Genomic DNA, 17,877 nt, shown 5'->3' with positions numbered 1-17,877 from the left:
CGTATTCTTACTCTGATGACAATTTGTTTGGCTATAGAAATATGAAAAAGTAGAACCAGAAGTAGGGCCCCACTAGGCGATGGCTCTTATTGTAATTGTTAAATTCACTTAAACTTGATAATTTCATAAATTTTTATGTATTATTTTACATTTTCAGGTAAAAAGAACTTACAGCAACATAATAAAGACTTGTAATGCATAAAGAAAAAGGAAACCCATGCATTAGAATGTTAGATAATTCTGTGACAAGATTTTTGCTGTCTTTCTTTATTTGTTTTGCTCTCCGTTGTGGACAATACACCAGTTTCATAAACTTTTCAATATAAAGTACATTCTTTAAGTCATGGATAAAACTGGAAAGACTTGTGAAATGAATTCGAGTGATGAGAGTGAAAATAAGAACCCTAAAGAAGTTGAGGAAAGTAAAACTACACCAGAGCAGCAAACTGAAAGACCTCTTAATCATTTAGAAAGTTCAAATTTACCGGAATGCAGTGGTGAAAGTAAGATAAATGAAAAAAAAGAGGAGTTGGATGCAACAGGTGTTTGCCCTCATAGTCAGTCAAAGCAACAGGAAGAGACTGGTCATGTATCTAGGAACTTGGAACATTCTGAAGGTATTCCATCATTTCAATGCTGTCAGCCTGTATGTTCCATATTGAAGGGTGAGAATGACAGCCAGACAGAGCAAATGAATGACAATGTGGAAGAACCCGAAATGGATGTTCAGAAAGGTGAAGATTCAGATGAAGTTTTTGATCTTACTGATAATGAGCCTGAAAATGAGTCAGATCTGGGAGCTTTTTATGAACAAGATCAGAGTGTTTTAAGTATAAATGAGGTAGATGCAGATGACAGCAAAGGGAATATTGAAAATCTGAAAAACACTGAAATAAGAAGTGATGAAGTTTTAGTTAGACAGCCGAAGGTAAACATATATGATATAATTTTTGATATTTGTATAAGATTTCATATGTTTTTATTTTTCAAAAAGAACACTAAATGTTTAGAGAAAAGTGACACATTTGCATCTATTTATAAATGCTCCCAACCAACACAAACGATATATGATCTTTGGGCAGTAAGAATAAGTGTTTCATTCATACCAGCAGGAGCAAGGGAAGAAGCTTACAGATTTGGTACATTCTGCTTGAGAGTTGATCTAGAAAGAGGTATCAGTATTTTATTGGCCAGAGAAGGGTTTTTCTGTAACAATAATTCAGATATAATTTGTGCTTTCTGTGGACGCTCATTACAGCAGTATCATCTACGTCTTGGAGACAGACATTTGAATGTCTTCCTGGAAAGGCATAGACATATCTGTAATTTAGCTCATAACATTTCAATGGCTATCTATGGAATTAACCTTGCACATCATGTGCAAGTTATGCAAGGAAACCATGATAGTTTATGTGTCTCAGGAAGCCATTACCAACAGCAGGGAGTATGTTCATTTGCTCAACAGATGCGTGGACTTTTTCCAAATACATGTATTGTTCCTTCCGGAACAACTTACAATGAAGCTCAACGATTCCTTCCATGGCCAAACCTAGTTGAGCATCACAGAATGGATGGAAACAACAGCATACCAAGAAATGTAAATGATATGCAAATGGAAAATCAAGAGTCTAATCCACATCAGGACCCTCCAAGAGAAAATCAATCAACAACAGAACACTTGGCAAAGGTAAATATAGCAAGTCACTAGTGTAATTCAGTGTCTATTCTAGGAATTCAAAAATAGGGGTGATTTTCCCCCCTCTATTTCAAAAAAGGGGGCGATTTTCAAAATCAAGGGGTGCCAATATAAACTGCCAATGTTAAATCGTCTGCATTAAGTTTACACTGAGGCGTTCAACCGATGAAATATTTAAAACGAAAATATTCATTTAAGGCAGCAGAAGTTGTCCTCCCTTAATTTATGAACGAAAACAAATTATTATAGAACTGTCGCGATTGATTATCAAGGGATTGACAATACAAACAATCGACCTATCTTTTACGTCTAGATCGTAGCCAAGCTAGGATTTCTTGATTATTTACTACACTAAAATGGCGCCCAACTGTCAGACCTAGCACACTAGTTCCGGTAGGTGCGAAACATTCCGTTAATTTCCGTCAACTCACGTAACCAGTACCATACGGTACTAAATTATTATAATTAGCTTACAGTTACCTCCCTTCAGTTTCCAGTGTAAATGTAAACAAAACAACCAAATAAAATGCGAGATGGAATTATGCTTGCTAGGGATCACTTTATTTCCAGAATTTTTTACGATTTTATTAACTTTTTTTAGATGCGCGATTTTCACTCACATGATTTTGAATTGTGCGCAATCTTTGAAATATTAGCGTGAATCGCGCAATCGCGCGTCCTAGAATAGACACTGGTAATTACTGTCTTGGCAACATAATAAAAGCATTAACTATTTAATATTACCACCTAATTTTGATAGCCTGTCAAGCTGTCTTTAAAATTCACTGCCTGATTTTTTAGTGCCTATGATACATATTGTATATTGTGTAATTGATGCATAATTAGCTAACAGAAAGTTGTTAAATTAGTACCATTTTTCTGTCGTGGTAGACCTGTATTGTGTATGAATTTGATATGTTTACAGAATAGGATCCTGATTGATTATAAGTTAAAATTGTTACTGAGCTTTTAATATATAATTTTTTTTTCAGACAACAAAATCTGGTGCTCCAGCCACTACTGTTCAAAGATCAGCAACATTACAGGCAGATTGTTGTAAATATTCTACTTATGCTCTATAAATTTCTTTACTTACAAAAATGTTAAAAGTTGGCTATTCTTTTGATATTTGCCATGGGCCAGAATTTTATAAGCTACTTTATAGTGTGTTAACAAATTTAAGTGAAGATATTCGCTTGAAGCTTAATGTACAGCGATTTAAGATCATAGAGGTAAAGGTCAAAGAACACTAGCATAGTCATTGACTGAATTATAGCCCTTTTTTAGCTCACCTGAGCATATGCTCAGGGTGAGCTATTAGGATCACTCTTCGTCCGTCGCCTGTCGTCCGTCGTATGTCGTACGTCGTCCATTGTCCGTTCACACTTTTCAAACGACATCTCCTCTGAAACCATAAGGCAGATCATAATGAAACTTTACAGGGATGTTCCTTGTGTGAAGCCTTAACAAAGTTGTTCAAAGAATTCCATTCCATGCAGAACTCTAAAGAAAAAACTTTAAACATCTTCTTCTAAAAAACCCAAAGAGCTAGAGCTTAGATATTTGGCATGAAACATCTTCTAGTGAGTGTCTACCAAATAAATGCCCTGGGGTCAAAATTGGCCCCGCCCCAGGGGGTCATTGATTTTCCCTATATGCATATAGTAAAAACTTAAAAAATCTTCTTCTAAAAACCCAAAGAGCAAGAGCTTAGATATTTGGCATGAAACATGTTCTAATGGATGTCTACCAAGTTTGTTCAAATAAAAGTCCTAGGGTCAAAATTGGCCCCGCCCCAGGGGGTCATTGATTTTCCCTATATGCATATAGTAAAAACTTAAAAAAAATTCTCTTAAAGAACCCAAAGAGCTAGAGCTAAGATATTTAGCATGAAACATCTTCTAATCAGTGTCTACCAAGTTTGTTCAAATAAAAGCCCTGGGGTCAAAATTGGATCCGCCACAGGGGGTCTTTGATTTTCCCTATATGCATATAGTAAAAACTTAAAAAAATCTTCTTTTAAAGAACCCAAAGAGCTAGACCTAAGATATTAAGCATGAAACATCTTCTAATGAGTGTCTACCAAGTAAAAGCCCTGGGGTCAAAATTGGCCCCGCCCCAGGGGGTCATTGATTTTCCCTATATGCATATAGTAAAAACTTAAAAAATCTTCTTTTAAAAAACCAAAAGAGCTAGAGCTTAGATATTTGGCATAAAACATGTTCTAATGGATGTCTACCAAGTTTGTTCAAATAAAAGCCCTTGGGTCAAAATTGGCCCTGCCCCAGGGGGTCATTGATTTTCCCTAAATGCGTATATTAAAAACTTAAAAAATTTTCTCTTAAAGAACCCAAAGAGCTAGAGCTAAGATATTAAGCATGAAACATCTAATCAGTGTCTACCAAGTTTGTTCAAATAAAAGCCCTGGGGTCGAAATTGGCCCCGCCCCAGGGGGTCATTGATTTTCCCGATATGCATATAGTAAAAACTTAAAAATCTTCTGTTAAAGAACCCAAAGAGCTAGAGCTAAGATATTTAGCATGACACATCTTCTAATGGGTGTCTACCAAATTTGTTCAAATAAAAGCCCTGGGGTCAAAATTGGCACCGCTCCAGGGGTAATTGATTTTCAGTAAAAACTTAAAAATTTTCTTTTAAAGAACCCAAAGAGCTAGAGCTAAGATATTTAGCATGAAACATGTTCTAATGGATGTTTACCAAGTTTGTTCAAATAAAAGCCCTTGGGTCAAAATTGGCCCCGCCCTAGGGGGTCATTGATTTTCCCTATATTGCATATAGTAATTAAAAACTTAAAAATCTTCTTTTAAAGAACCCAAAGAGCTAGAGCTAAGATATTTAGCATGAAACATGTTCTAATGGGTGTCTACCAAGTTTGTTCAAATAAAAGCCCTTGGGTTAAATTGGCCCTGCCAGGGGGAGGGGGGCCAAAGTCATTGTTTTTCATTATTTGTGTATAGTAAAAACTTAACATCATGAAACATCTTCTAATGGGTGTCTTCCAAGTTTGTTCAAATAAAAGCCCTTTGGTTTAAACTAGCCCCGCCCTGGGGGCCTATGTACAGGTGAGCGACCCAAGGGCCATCATGGCCCTCTTGTAATTCAGAAAATTCTTGGATCAAGTCTTGCTGAAGGTATTGAAACTTAATACAAGTCTTTGGGGTCACTATCCAAAGCCTATAATTCTGACAGGAATTTTGACTTAATAATGGCCATTTTTGAATTAAGAAAATTTCTGGTTCATTTTTTTACCGGCAACATCAATCTTATTCACATAAAATTTACTATCTTTAGGATTCTAAGTGGAGGTCATTATTCAAAGATGATTCTGATTTGTCTGGTTTATAGCCCTTTGTGAATTACGAATCTTTTGTATCATACATGTATACTTATCTATGAATAAACATACTTATCTTCTCTTTAGTTTAACCTAATATAACCTAAAATTTTGTTTTTATCATGTACAAATGTAGTTTTTGGCTGCTAGTACTAAAATAAATAATTTACAACGATTAGACAGTTGTATTGCAAATCAGGCCTATTCTAATTCTTATTTGATAAAAAGTCAACGGAGTTATAAACGGCTATTAAAATAATTTTACTTTCTTTATACTTTAGTTATGACAGGAGCTACTGGTACTTCAGCTGATCTATCAAGAAGGTCTCATAATGAAAGGAATAGAGTTAGAAGAGAAAGCCGAAGATGCGTTAGATATGTTGACTTAGAACATGCTGATATGAATAGACGAATCGCATCTTTTAATGATCATAATGAATTCAGACAAAGACCGAGAGACATGGCCCTGGCTGGATTATATCACTCTGGTATGGACCTTGAATTTAGAATCTAATTGTATTTTTATGCCACCACATACTTTTCTCCTGTTCATTTTGGGATCTTGTTAAAGCTAGGTTTGATGCTTGTATTTATGGAGTAATTTGGTCAATACAATATTAAGTGATTGAGGCATAAATGATTTGAACACAGTGTATGTATTTCTTTTATTGAAGTATTCTGTTCTCATACTTAGTAACTTGCAGTGCTGGACAATGAATTGAAAACTCTAAATATAATAAATAAAACAAATATATTTTCTTGTTTAGCTGATAATTGTTCTCTTTTTTTTTCTAATAACTAATAGTACAATACTGCATGCTCATTTGCTATGTTCAGGTTAATAGCTAATAGCATAATACTACATGCTCATTTATTATGTTCAGTTAAATAGCAAATAGTACAATACTACATGCTCATTTGCTATGTTCAGGTTAATAGCTAATAGTACAATACTACATGCTCATTTGCTATGTTCAGGTTAATAGCTAATAGCATAATACTACATGCTCATTTGTTATGTTCAGGTTAATAGCTAATAGCACAATACTACATGCTCATTTGTTATGTTCAGGCGTTAATGGAAGCTAATAGCACAATAGCTACATGCTCATTTGTTATGTTCAGGTTAATAGCTAATAGTACAATACTATATGCTCATTTGTTATGTTCAGGTTAATAGCTAATAGTACAATACTACATGCTCATTTGTTATGTTCAGGTTAATAGCTAATAGTACAATATTACATGCTCATTTGTTATGTTCAGGTTAATAGCTAATAGTACAATACTACATGCTCATTTGTTATGTTCAGGTTAATAGCTAATAGTACAATACTACATGCTCATTTGTTATGTTCAGGTTAATAGCTAATAGTACAATACTATATGCTCATTTGTTATGTTCAGGTTAATAGCTAATAGTACAATACTACATGCTCATTTATTATGTTCAGGTTAATAGCTAATAGTACAATACTACATGCTCATTTGTTATGTTCAGGTTAAAAGCTAATAGTACAATACTACATGCTCATTAGTTATGTCCAGGTTAATAGCTAATAGTACAATACTACATGCTCATTTGTAATGTTCAAGTTAATAGCTAATTGCACACACTCATTTGTAATGTTCAAGTTTATAGCTAATTGCCCTTGTTGAATATTCGAACTTTCTAAAAATTTTGACCAGTGTAACATTTACTGCCACATGACAACTTGCATCTAGATTAGTAATAAGTCAATTTTAGAGATGATTAGTATAAAATATGTTATGTATTATACAACATGATATGGAGTTTTATTAATTTCTTCTTTTTCTTAAAGGTACACATGGGAATGTGAGATGTTTTAGCTGTGGTGTTGTACTTGGGGAGTGGAAAGATGGTAATATAAATTGTTTTCATTGATGTCTAATTTAAAGCTCACCTGAAAAAAACAAACAGTTTTGTGCTAATTGGATGAAACTGTTTGTGAGCATTGGACACAATTGCAGCTTCTCAGTCCTTTCCGTCAAATTTCGGATAAGGACCTCTCACTCAATAGTAAGAATACATAGGATGGTACTTACTCTAAGAAACTAAACATGTAAACATATAGTTATTTAATGCTAGGAGTTGATGACTAAGTTTATTGCAATATATCGGGGTAAAAGTCTGCCTAAATTTAGTAAATGTATTGATGTAAAAGTTACAAATTTTATATACTTAACGTTATTATATTTGTAGAAACTGAAAGTATAAAATGTCTACCCATTGACAATAATTCAGATTTGTTATAATTGTACATGAGCTGGCATTCTTAAATTGATTATGATTAATAATTATTATATGCATAATTATAATTGCTCGAACCAAAGTTTCATAATTATGTAGGGAATAAATTATTTGTTTACTTATCTAAAGGCTTGCAGTTTCCTACATTTTAATGTAAGGAATTTACAAACATGAAGACAGTAAGTCTATAAACAGATTGTATCAAAGAAAGGGCCTACAGTTTTATGCTTTAAACCCATTTTTTTGACATAAGGTGGCGGGCGGGGGTGAGGGGTTTAAAAGTCTAAATAGAAAATCCAGGATTACGGGCCAGGGTTTTTTTACACCCTTTATGGGGAAAGCATTGTTTTTTTGAGCAATAAATTTAACACACATTTCAGTTAGTTAAATTTTCCGGGAATTTAAATTTAGAGTTTGTCTAAATCTTATAGCCTTCAACAACAACAAAATAAAACGAACAATTCAACTAATTTCGTGAATTATTTTATTGAAATCATTCCTTTGTAGATGATGTTCCTCTCTTAGAGCATATTAGAGAGCAACCAGAATGTGATTTTATTCAGGAGCATGTTTTAGAGTTCATTAGAGATCATCCTCATTCTGTAAGTTATAATATCTGTGTACTACTTCTTAAACAAAATTGTATTGACAAAATCTTAAATTTGACTTCTATGTCAGAAAAACAAAGAATCTAACTCTGAAACTACTGCAAGTTTTTAGCTAGACCTTTTTTAGTCCCCTACCGGTTTAACCGGAGGGGACGTTATGTTTACCCTCCGTCCGTCCGTCTGTTAGTCCGTCCGTCCACAAAACTGGATCCCGCGATAACTTGAAAAGTACTGAAAATATTTTAATGAAACTTGATATATGGATAGATGGCAGTATGGAGATTATGCACGTCTTTTTTTTAACCAGGTTTTCCGAAGGAAAAAACTGGTTATTAGATTGAGGTATGTCGGCGGGCGGGCGGGCGGATGGGCGGGCGGGCGTAAACAATTTCTTTCTGTGCGCAAGCTCCTCCTACATTTCTCAACGGATTTGACCAAAGCTTTCACAGAAAAGCTTACTGTGCTCATCAAGTCTCGCCCTGGGCATATTGTCGGGGTTTTTAGCGATTGAGGATAATATTCTGACCTAATTATGGCCCTTTGTTTTTTTTCGTACTTATATAGAATATATAGTGAACAATTTCTTCTGTGCGCAACTCCTCCTACATTTCTCAACGGATTTTGACCAAACTTTCACAGAAGCTTTGTCATCAAGTGCCCTGGCACATATTGTCGGGGTTTTGCGATAGTAATATTTGACCCTAATTATGGCCCTTTGTTTTTTTCCTTATATAGAATATATAGTGAACAATTTCTTCTGTGCACAACTCCTCCTACATTTCTCAACGGATTTTGACCCAACTTTCTCAGAAAGCTTTGTCATCAGTGCCCTGACACATATTGTCAGGGTTTTTGCAATTGGTAATATTGGACCTAATTATGGGCCCTTGTTTTTTTCATTATAAAGAGAATATTATAGTGAACAATTTCTTCTGTGCGCAACTCCTCCTACATTTCCTCAACCGAGATTTTGACCAAACTTTCCTTAGAAGCCTTTGTTATCAAAGTGCCTGGCACATATTGTGGGGGTTTTGTGATTGGATAATATTTTACCGAATTATGGCCCTTTGTGTATTTTTTTCCTTATACAAGAATATAATAGTGAACAATTTTTCTACAGTGGCGCAACTTCTCCTACATTTCTCAAAAGGATTTTGACCAAACTTTCACAGAAGCTTGTTCATCAAGTGGCCATAGCAAACATATTCGGGGTTTTGTGATTAGATAATTTTTTACCTAATTATGGCCCTTTTTTTTTTTCCTAAATACAGAATATATATAGTGAACATTCTTCTCTGCGCAATTCTGTGCGCAACTCCTAATTCTCTAGGGATTTTTTTGACAAAACTCTCGCAGAAGCTTTGTCATCAATCTTTGCTGCATGTTGTCAGGGTTAATGAGATTTGATAATGTTTGACCTAATTTATTGCCATTTATTTTTTTTCCCTTTATACAGAAATATATTGTTTTTGTTCCATATATAGAATATAAAGTGAACAAATTCTTATTTGCACACCTCTTCCTACAAAACTATTTTGACAAACTTTCACAGAAAGCTTTCTCAATCAAGAGTCCTTGTGCATATCATCGGGTTTTGTGATTTTGGGGGGGGCGGGCGGGGATTTTGTGATTTTGGGTGGGCGGGCGGGGTGTTCACTTTAAAACAAATGCCCTGCATGACGAAGCTTCTGTGAAATATTTTGCTGAAAAAACCTGGTTGCATCGCATTGCGATGTTCCTTGTTTCTTCCTATGTTGAAAATTCTGGTTGCTATGGCAACAAATAGTCTGAAAATATGGCAAATTTAACACATAAACTGGATCCAGTGATAATAGCCTGAATTTCAAAATTTCTGAATTAAATTTTTCAGCTTTGTCACTATAAGTTCTTTATTTAGGTGTTTACTTCAAACTTTAAATATAAGTTTCTGGTCTTCAACCACATCATATGTGACAAGGTTTACAACTCTAGCACAAAAATTATCAGTATTACCCCCCTTGAATTTAGAATTTTTATGAAAAAAAAATATCTTTCAGGGTGTCCGTTTGACCCTTGAAATGACTCTTTGACCCTTCAAATTTCCAAAAGGCCTGATTTGACACTCAAAATTTTAACTGGAGGGTCAAATTTTGTTAAGTTCATGGGGATTTGGCCTTGTAGTCGGTTAAACTTAGTCAAATGACCCTCATGATTTCATGGCTAGTGAACACCCTGTCTTTTTTAAATAACTTCTTTATTTCCTAATGTATCTACTTCAAACTTCATATATATGTTTTTTATTATCACTCAACATTTTTGAGTGGGTTAAATACTCTAGCAAGACTATTTCCAGAATTATGTCCCCCTTGAACTTAGATTTTTTTTCGAGAAATTGGTATTTTTCACTCGCCAACGTCTTCATTTCCTTATAGGATTTACTTTAAAATCCCACATCGTAATAGTATGACAAGTTGTATAAACATAATTTCCTTACAAGGGCAGGGAAACTTCACACATTACTGTGATATAGACAAACTTAGAACTCAAAAGATTTAAGTTCATTCATGTTATTCATTCACTGGTTAAATTGAATGGCCAATGGCCCATCAGAATGTTGCTGGGGTTCTAACCGGTAGGGGACTTATGGATTGCTTGCAATACTATGATAATTGCTTGTTTTGCATGTTTTCACTAGAGCTGAATTTAAAATTGCATGTATAATTTTAGATACTAAGTTTCTTTTCTCAAGTGTGAATGCTTCTATTTGTAAATATTGTTCCTATTTTATACTGTTCAAATTTAGCTACTAAATGGGTACAAATGTTAAAATCATAATGTTGGAAAATGCCTTGATTATTGAAAAACACCTTATTGAACAAAAATCCCTTGAAATTTATTTTTATTTCTCATTTCTTTCAAGTCCTCGCGATTTGACAATTGTGAATTGACATTAAAAACTATATTGTTAAAATAGATCCTTTCTGTGTGAAAACAGACACTAATTCCACTCATATTCTGATGTGCAATAAGCTTCAATCGAACAACTTGTATCATGCCAGTATTCATATATTTGTTTCTATCAAGTTTGTTAGCTTTACTTTCCTAAAAAAAGGGCGGAGCTATTGTTAACCCTTGCATTAGTGTCAGCGTTGGTTGGCCTTTTTGTTGAAGTCTGTTTTTCTCAGAAACTATAGAAACTATTTATAAACTTGGTATACAAATATGAAAATTAAAATACCATTCAAAGGGGCAGATAATTCTTAAATTCATTTTACTATGTTAATTGCTTTATACTTTGAGCGTTTGTTCAATTTTTAGCTCACCTGTCACAAAGTGACAGGGTGAGCTTTTGTGATCGCTTTTCGTCCGGCGTCCGTCCGGCGTCCGTCCGTAAACTTTTACTTTAAATGACATCTCCTCATAAACCACTAAGCCAATTTCATCCAAACTTCACAGGAATGTTCCTTTGGTGGTCACCTTTAAAAATTGTTCAAAGAATTTAATTCCATGCAGAACTCTGGTTGCTCAGGCAACCGAAAAAAAAAACTTTAAATATCTTCTTTTAAAAAACCATAAGAGCTAGAGCTTTTTAATATTTGGCATGAAGCATCTTCTAGTGAGTGTCTACCCAAGAGTTTGTTCAAATAAAAGCCCTGGGGTCAAAATTGGCCCCCCGCCTCGGGGGGCATTGATTTTCCCCTATATGCAATATAGTAAAAAATTTGAAAAATCTTCTTTAAGACCCAAAGAGCTAGAGCTAAGATATTTTAGGCATAAAACATGTCTAAAAGGTGTCTACCAAGTTTGTTCAAATAAAAGCCCTGGGTCAAATTGCCCCGCCCCCAGGGGTCATTGATTTTTCCTATGGTGCATATAGTAAAAACTTAAAAAATCTTCTTTTTAAACGAACCAAAAGAGTTAGAGCTAAGATATTAAGCATGAAACATGTTCTAATAAGTGTCTACCAAGTTTTGGTTCAAATAAAAGCCCTTGGGTCAAAATTGGCCCCCCCCGGGGTCATTGATTTTCCCTATATGCATATAGTAAATACTAAAAAAATCTTTTTTAAAGAACTCAAAGAGCTATGGCTAAGATATTGAGATCAAACATGTTCTAAATAGGTGTCTACCAAGTTTGTTCAAATAAAAGCCCTGGGGTCAAATTGGCCCCGCCCCAGGAGGGTTCATTGATTTCCCCTATGCTGCATATATTAAAAACTTAAAAAATTCTTCTTTTAAAGAACCAAAAGAGTTAGAGCTAAGATAATTTAGCATGAAACATGTTCTAATAAGTGTCTACCAATTTGTTCAAATAAAAGCCCCTGGGGTCAAAATTGGCCCCGCCCCGGGGGGTCATTGATTTTCCCTATATGCAATATAGTAAAAAACTTAAAAATCTTCTTTTAAAGAACTCAAAGAGAGCTATGGCATAGATATTTGAGCATCAAACATGTTCTAATAGGTGTCTACCAAGTTGTTCAAATAAAAGCCCTGGGTCAAAATTGGCACCGTCCTGGGGGTCATTGATTTTCCCTTAATATGTGGTATAGCAAAACTTAAAAAATCTTCTTTGAAAAAACCCAAAATAGCTAGAGTTAAGATATTAAGCATGAAACATCTTTTAGTGAGTGTCTACAAAGTTTGTTCAAATAAAAGACCAGGGGTCAAAATTGCCCCGCCCCGGGGGTCCATTGATTTTCTTTATATGTGTATAGCAAAAATTAAAATCTTCTTTGGAAAAACCCAAATAGCTAGAAGTTTAGATATTAAGCATGAAACATCTTCTAGTAAGTGTCTACAAAGTTTGTTCAAATAAAAAGCCCTGGGTCAAAACTGGCCCGGCCCTCAGGGTGTCCATTGTTTTTAAAACTTATATGTGTATAGTAAAAACTAAAAAAAAAAAACTTTTTTTAAAAAGCCCAATGAGCTAGAGCTTAGATATTTAGCATGAAACATCTTCTTATGGGTGTCTACCAAGTTTGTGCAAATAAAAGCCCATGGGGTAAATTGGCCCTGCAACGTTTTGGGGGTTGGGGGGGCCTATATACAGGTGAGCGACCTCAGGGCCATCATGGCCCTCTTGTTTAAATTGGAATGCAATTCTAAATGGCATATACACATGTATTTTTATAATTTAGATTTTCTTAGTTATGTCTTTTCACAGGCATGTCTTGTTTTTATTTTTGTTTTTAATGTACTTATATTGGAATTAATGTGGTATAAATTAAGTTGTTCTTTACTGTAAATGTAAAATTTGTAAAATACTTCATGTAAATGTATATGGTCAGCAATGGAAATTTTTTTAGCCTACAACTTTAGTAAAGCATGCATAATTTTCAATTTGAACAATTGAGCAACCAATAAGATTTCTTTTTTGACTATTTTGATATTACCACAATCGTATTTTTACACAACAACATCTAAGTGAAGGTCTGTATTTATTAATTGTATTATTTTAGATGTTGTTTTTATATTACAGGTTGATGGTATTGTACAAGCTTTTGTAGGCTCTAGTATCGGGACAACGGTTATTGGTCGTGGATTTACAAGAGGAGATGTTGTAGATGGTATACGGAGACTACTTAGAAATGGAGGTAAATCATTTTTATTGTGTGTCAACATTAAAAAGTGCCTTTGTTACATACCAATATTTAACAGGGAGTCATTGGTTTTCCTATTATGTTATATACTGAAACATAATCTGAAAAAACTCTACCAAGAATGTTCAAATCAGGCCGATCATGGGGGGGGGGGGGCCCCGTCAAAAAAAAACAAAAAAAAATTGGGGGGATAAAAAAAAAAAAAAAAACATTAATCTTTTGGGCCAGAGTTGCTGAAATTACGGCCTTTGAAGTCAAAATTACATGGTCTTCCTTATTAAATTTGTATACTTATGTTGAAATGTTTGTATAAAGTTGAAATCACATGTGTAGGTATTTTACCGAAAAAAATGCGAGTTATGTAAAATCAAGCTCTTGAAGGTTAAAAAATTGGTCCCATTTTTTTCGGGAACAAAATTTACATAAACTTACAGCAAAAAAAACAACAACAAAAACAAATACAGCAAGAACAATTTTTAACCCCTTCCCTTTGTTCAATTTCCTGCAATGGCTTCAGCTGCCGTCATCTTACATCTCTGGCATGTTTTGCAATGCTAATAAAGAAATCTTTACACTGGCTGCTTGTTGGCCCGCCAGCAGAAGCTGGAATATCTAGCTTGAGGGTAAGCGTAACGAGGTTTCCCAAAATTTTCCGAAAAATTTTTTACCTGATAGCTAGATTTTCCCGGTCTGAAAAAAAAACAGCCAGTTTTTGTTTTTTTGGCCTTTTTGGCAGGGGCGGGGGGGGAAAAATATTTTCCAAACAGTTTCTCAAAATACTTATAAACACCCTCTTGATTTTTTGGGGTTTATAAGCAATAAACTGGTCCCTACCGGGGGAATTCAAGTTCAGGCCCGGTCGTCATCATTCCTTTTTATTGCCCTTATTTTAAATTTTTTGGGCTTTTAAAGGTGATGGAAAGGAAATTTGGGGATTTTTTGGGTTTACAGATTAAGAAGGGAAACAAAAGGTGGTTTCAATTTCGGGTCTTTTAAACCACCCACTTTATGTTTTAAAAATGATGACTAATTAACCTACTATTTTAATTCAAAGTATGTTCCATTTTAAATTTTTCAGTGTTTGAAATTAAATTTTTGCATCCATTGAATGGGAACATTTTGTTTCCCTTCTTGTTAAAGTAATAGCCTTTTTAATATACTTGCTTTGGCAGACACTTTTTGTAAATATTGAGGCATACAAAATGAAAAAACAGATGTAAGTTTTTTATATTTACAGAAAGATTAACCCGTCAACAATGTCATGTGTCCCATTTAAGGAGGATGTTAAACATGGTGTCCCTATGTTGAGGCCAATCTTTAAGACCTGGTGCTTACATAGATGTTTAAAAAATAGTGTAATAACCGTAATGGTTTTAACTGCCCTTGTTCGAGTAGGGCATGGATTTTTTACCTTTGTTATTTTACGGATAAAAATGTAAAAATAAAAAAGGAATTTTTAGTGACCATTTTGTTGATATTTGGGAACTATCTCTTTAATATAATCTCCATGCCAGCCGAAAAGAACAAAACAAAAAAAAAAAATAGTGGAAAAAGAAACGCAAGTTATTTTGCCTTTTTCCGGATTACATGTAATACACCATGTGTAAGTAACAGCTGAAATAAGAAGTCACGTTTGAAAGTAAACCCAAACCGTTTTTTTTGAACGGGTACTTAGCTCCAGCAAGATATCAACTTAGGTAAAAAGGGGGGGTCAAAGGATAAGTTCTGTTCCCCGAGTAATTTTTAACATTTGAAAGTTTCGCACACAGTTAAATATCAGCCCTGCAATGATTGATTTTAATGGTCAACAATACGAGCAGAACATCGGGCCAAGGGCCCTTTATGCAGGCTATGAGACGCCTTATTCCATCGCCCGCCAGACACAATTTTTAACAGCCGGTTTCCAATAAAAAATATACCCATTCCCCCCGGCAACCTCCATTAATGGAACGGAAACGTCAAAACATGGAATAATCTGCTTAAAATATCTGTGGCTAAAATTTTGGAATAAATGTCGAAAAAACAGTAAACTCTATTAATTATAAAGCTCACTGAAATTGGGAAATTAAAAGTTTGAAAAATATTTGAATGAAAGGGTGACGGACGTTTTGAAAAATCAACAAAGTTTGTAAGCAATAATTTGATTGAAAAAAGCCCAATAGACCATAAAAAATGCCAACAAGAATTAGAGTCGGCAGTTTAAAAAAATTTGTGAGAAAATGGAAAGTGATATTAAAAAGAATTGATGAAAAACAAAAAATGAAATTTATAAAATTTTGTTGATCTGGAAAATAGGTATGCCAAGAAATTCTCATTTTCTCTATGTATCCCCCAAAAGGACATTTCGAAAAAATCTGAAAGCAAAAAAATCGCATGATTTGGATACTGGACATTGCCCAAACAGAAGTGGAAATTGAAGCTGGTAGGTGAAAGCGTTTATAGAGGAAAAAATTTACAAATTGATTTGCAAATTAATAATCCTTTTTGACAGAAGCTCACCTGAAATTTGGAAATCCATTACAAATAAAAAAAAACCTTGCCCACATAATTGTCCAAATTTCATAGTTTATGTTGAAACGTAAACGTGTTTTGTACAGCAGCAATTAATTTAAAAATGAGCTTAAAAACAAAAAATTCTCGGGGTTGGGAGTTCAAGATTCCTGGAATGGCGTGAATGCCGCGTAAACCATTATATTTCGGACAGAAATGTGAAGGTTTTTGGATTAGCAAAATTAATCGATTTAGAAAACAAATTTCAAATATTTTTTACAGAGACATATGTAAGATAAAATCCCTTAGATTGTTACAAGGCCCAAACGGACTTAAATTGAAATTTTTATGCAAAACAACTCGCTTAGTGGGTTTTCCCGGAAACACAGGTTAAAAAATCCTACCGGCAAATTATTTGCAGGGAAAAAAGAAATGGGTTTTAATAAATAATGTTATAACGCGCGTAAAGCTGCCCTAAGAGCTAATGCAAATGGAAATTTTTTTTAAGAAAATAAGTCCCTGTTTTTGAAAATAAAAATGAGTTTTTTGAAAAAAAAAACGAAAGTCATATAAAAATAAAAGAACAAATGTAAACCCAAATATTTCAAAGCGCCGCATAAGGAAAACATAATCCTTTAAATTTATCAAAATCGAACCCAAAAGCAATTTTGAAAAAAAATATAAAATCGCAGTAAAAAAGATTCAAAAAGGAACAAAAAAATTATCAATTGAATCATTATTTACTCATTTTCAATAATCTTTTCGGCAAAAAACGAAGCCGGCCACTGACAAACAAACCCTCGCATTTTTAATTAGTTTTGTATATGATTAAAGAATTAGATTGCCTTTTTTTTTCTGAATTAGAAGTTTTTAAAAAAATGCATTTTTTGCTCAAAATAAATTCAAAAAGTCCGGGGGCAAAAACCGGATAGCCAAAATTTTTTTAAAAAACATCATTTGACAAAATTTCCCCATTTTTTTGTTAAGTTTTTTAAAATAAAATTTTAACAGGGAATTTTCCAAAGAAATTTGGGGACCCCAAGGCAAAAAAATCTTTTTCCCTTTAATTCCCAAGGGGGCAACCCCGGAACCCAAAAATTTTTAAAAGGAAATTTTTTTAAACCCCTTTTTAAACTTTATATAACCCCTTTTAACCCCTTTTTTTCCCCCCCCCCCCCCCTCTAATTTTTTTTGTCAAAAGGGGAAAAAAATGCTTATTTTAAGGCCCGCAAACTTTTTTTTTGTTGTTGTTTAAAAAAATGACCTTTTTTTCGGCGCGGCCCCAAACCAAAAAGTTACTCAGGGGGTTGCCAGAACGGGGAAAACCATCCCCCTTCCGTTTTCGGGGTTTTTTGAAGGGGGGCGGAGTCCCCTCATCGCCAAGAAAATTTTGGAAACCTTTGGAGAGGCTAACTTAAATAACCCGGATTGGGATCATTTGGTAACCCGTGTAACCCAACGCTGAAAAAGCATTTGACCTTATCTCAACCTTTTGAAAGTTGCCCAGCACTTTGAAATCATTTTTGGATGGAAAAAATCAAACAAAATAGTGAATTTTTTGGCAATTTTTGAGAATGTCCCCTCGTTGCCATGGTAACAGAAAAATTTAAGCCTGACATGTTTTGTTTGCAAGGGCAATGGCCGTCAATATTTTGCCAAGTTTGAAATTAGTGTTGAAGCATTTTTTTATATTTTATAACAATTTTGAACTTGTAACGGGAGACCTTTTTCAATGAAAAATCCATTTTTTCACAAAATGCCTCAATGAAGAAGGGTTAAATTAACATTATTTTCAAAAATATATCAAAACTAATTATAAACTCGACGCTTAAAATTTGGGGGCGATTTAGAAAAGAAAAGTTAATTGAGGCAAAAATT

General features: G+C 34.1%; 1 protein-coding gene across 1 annotated transcript in view; it reads left to right on the top strand.

Annotated features, from left to right (window-relative positions):
* The first annotated feature begins 343 nt into the window (after positions 1-343).
* LOC132729482 (uncharacterized) overlaps positions 344-17,877 on the top strand; it is a 112,888-nt gene continuing 95,354 nt past the window's right edge. Inside the window, exons 1-7 of the mRNA XM_060715257.1 lie at positions 344-928; positions 995-1,687; positions 2,689-2,752; positions 5,333-5,539; positions 6,875-6,934; positions 7,831-7,925; positions 13,389-13,503. Coding sequence (XP_060571240.1) covers positions 344-928; positions 995-1,687; positions 2,689-2,752; positions 5,333-5,539; positions 6,875-6,934; positions 7,831-7,925; positions 13,389-13,503 — 1,819 coding nt within the window. The remainder of the gene's footprint in view (positions 929-994; positions 1,688-2,688; positions 2,753-5,332; positions 5,540-6,874; positions 6,935-7,830; positions 7,926-13,388; positions 13,504-17,877) is intronic.

This window comes from Ruditapes philippinarum, unplaced genomic scaffold (assembly GCF_026571515.1).
Source record: "Ruditapes philippinarum isolate M1 unplaced genomic scaffold, ASM2657151v2 ctg1273_1_1_1_1, whole genome shotgun sequence".
Taxonomy (NCBI): Eukaryota; Metazoa; Mollusca; class Bivalvia; order Venerida; family Veneridae; genus Ruditapes; species Ruditapes philippinarum.
The sequence above is the reverse complement of the archived record's forward strand: the minus strand, read 5'-3'. Positions and strand labels throughout refer to the sequence as shown.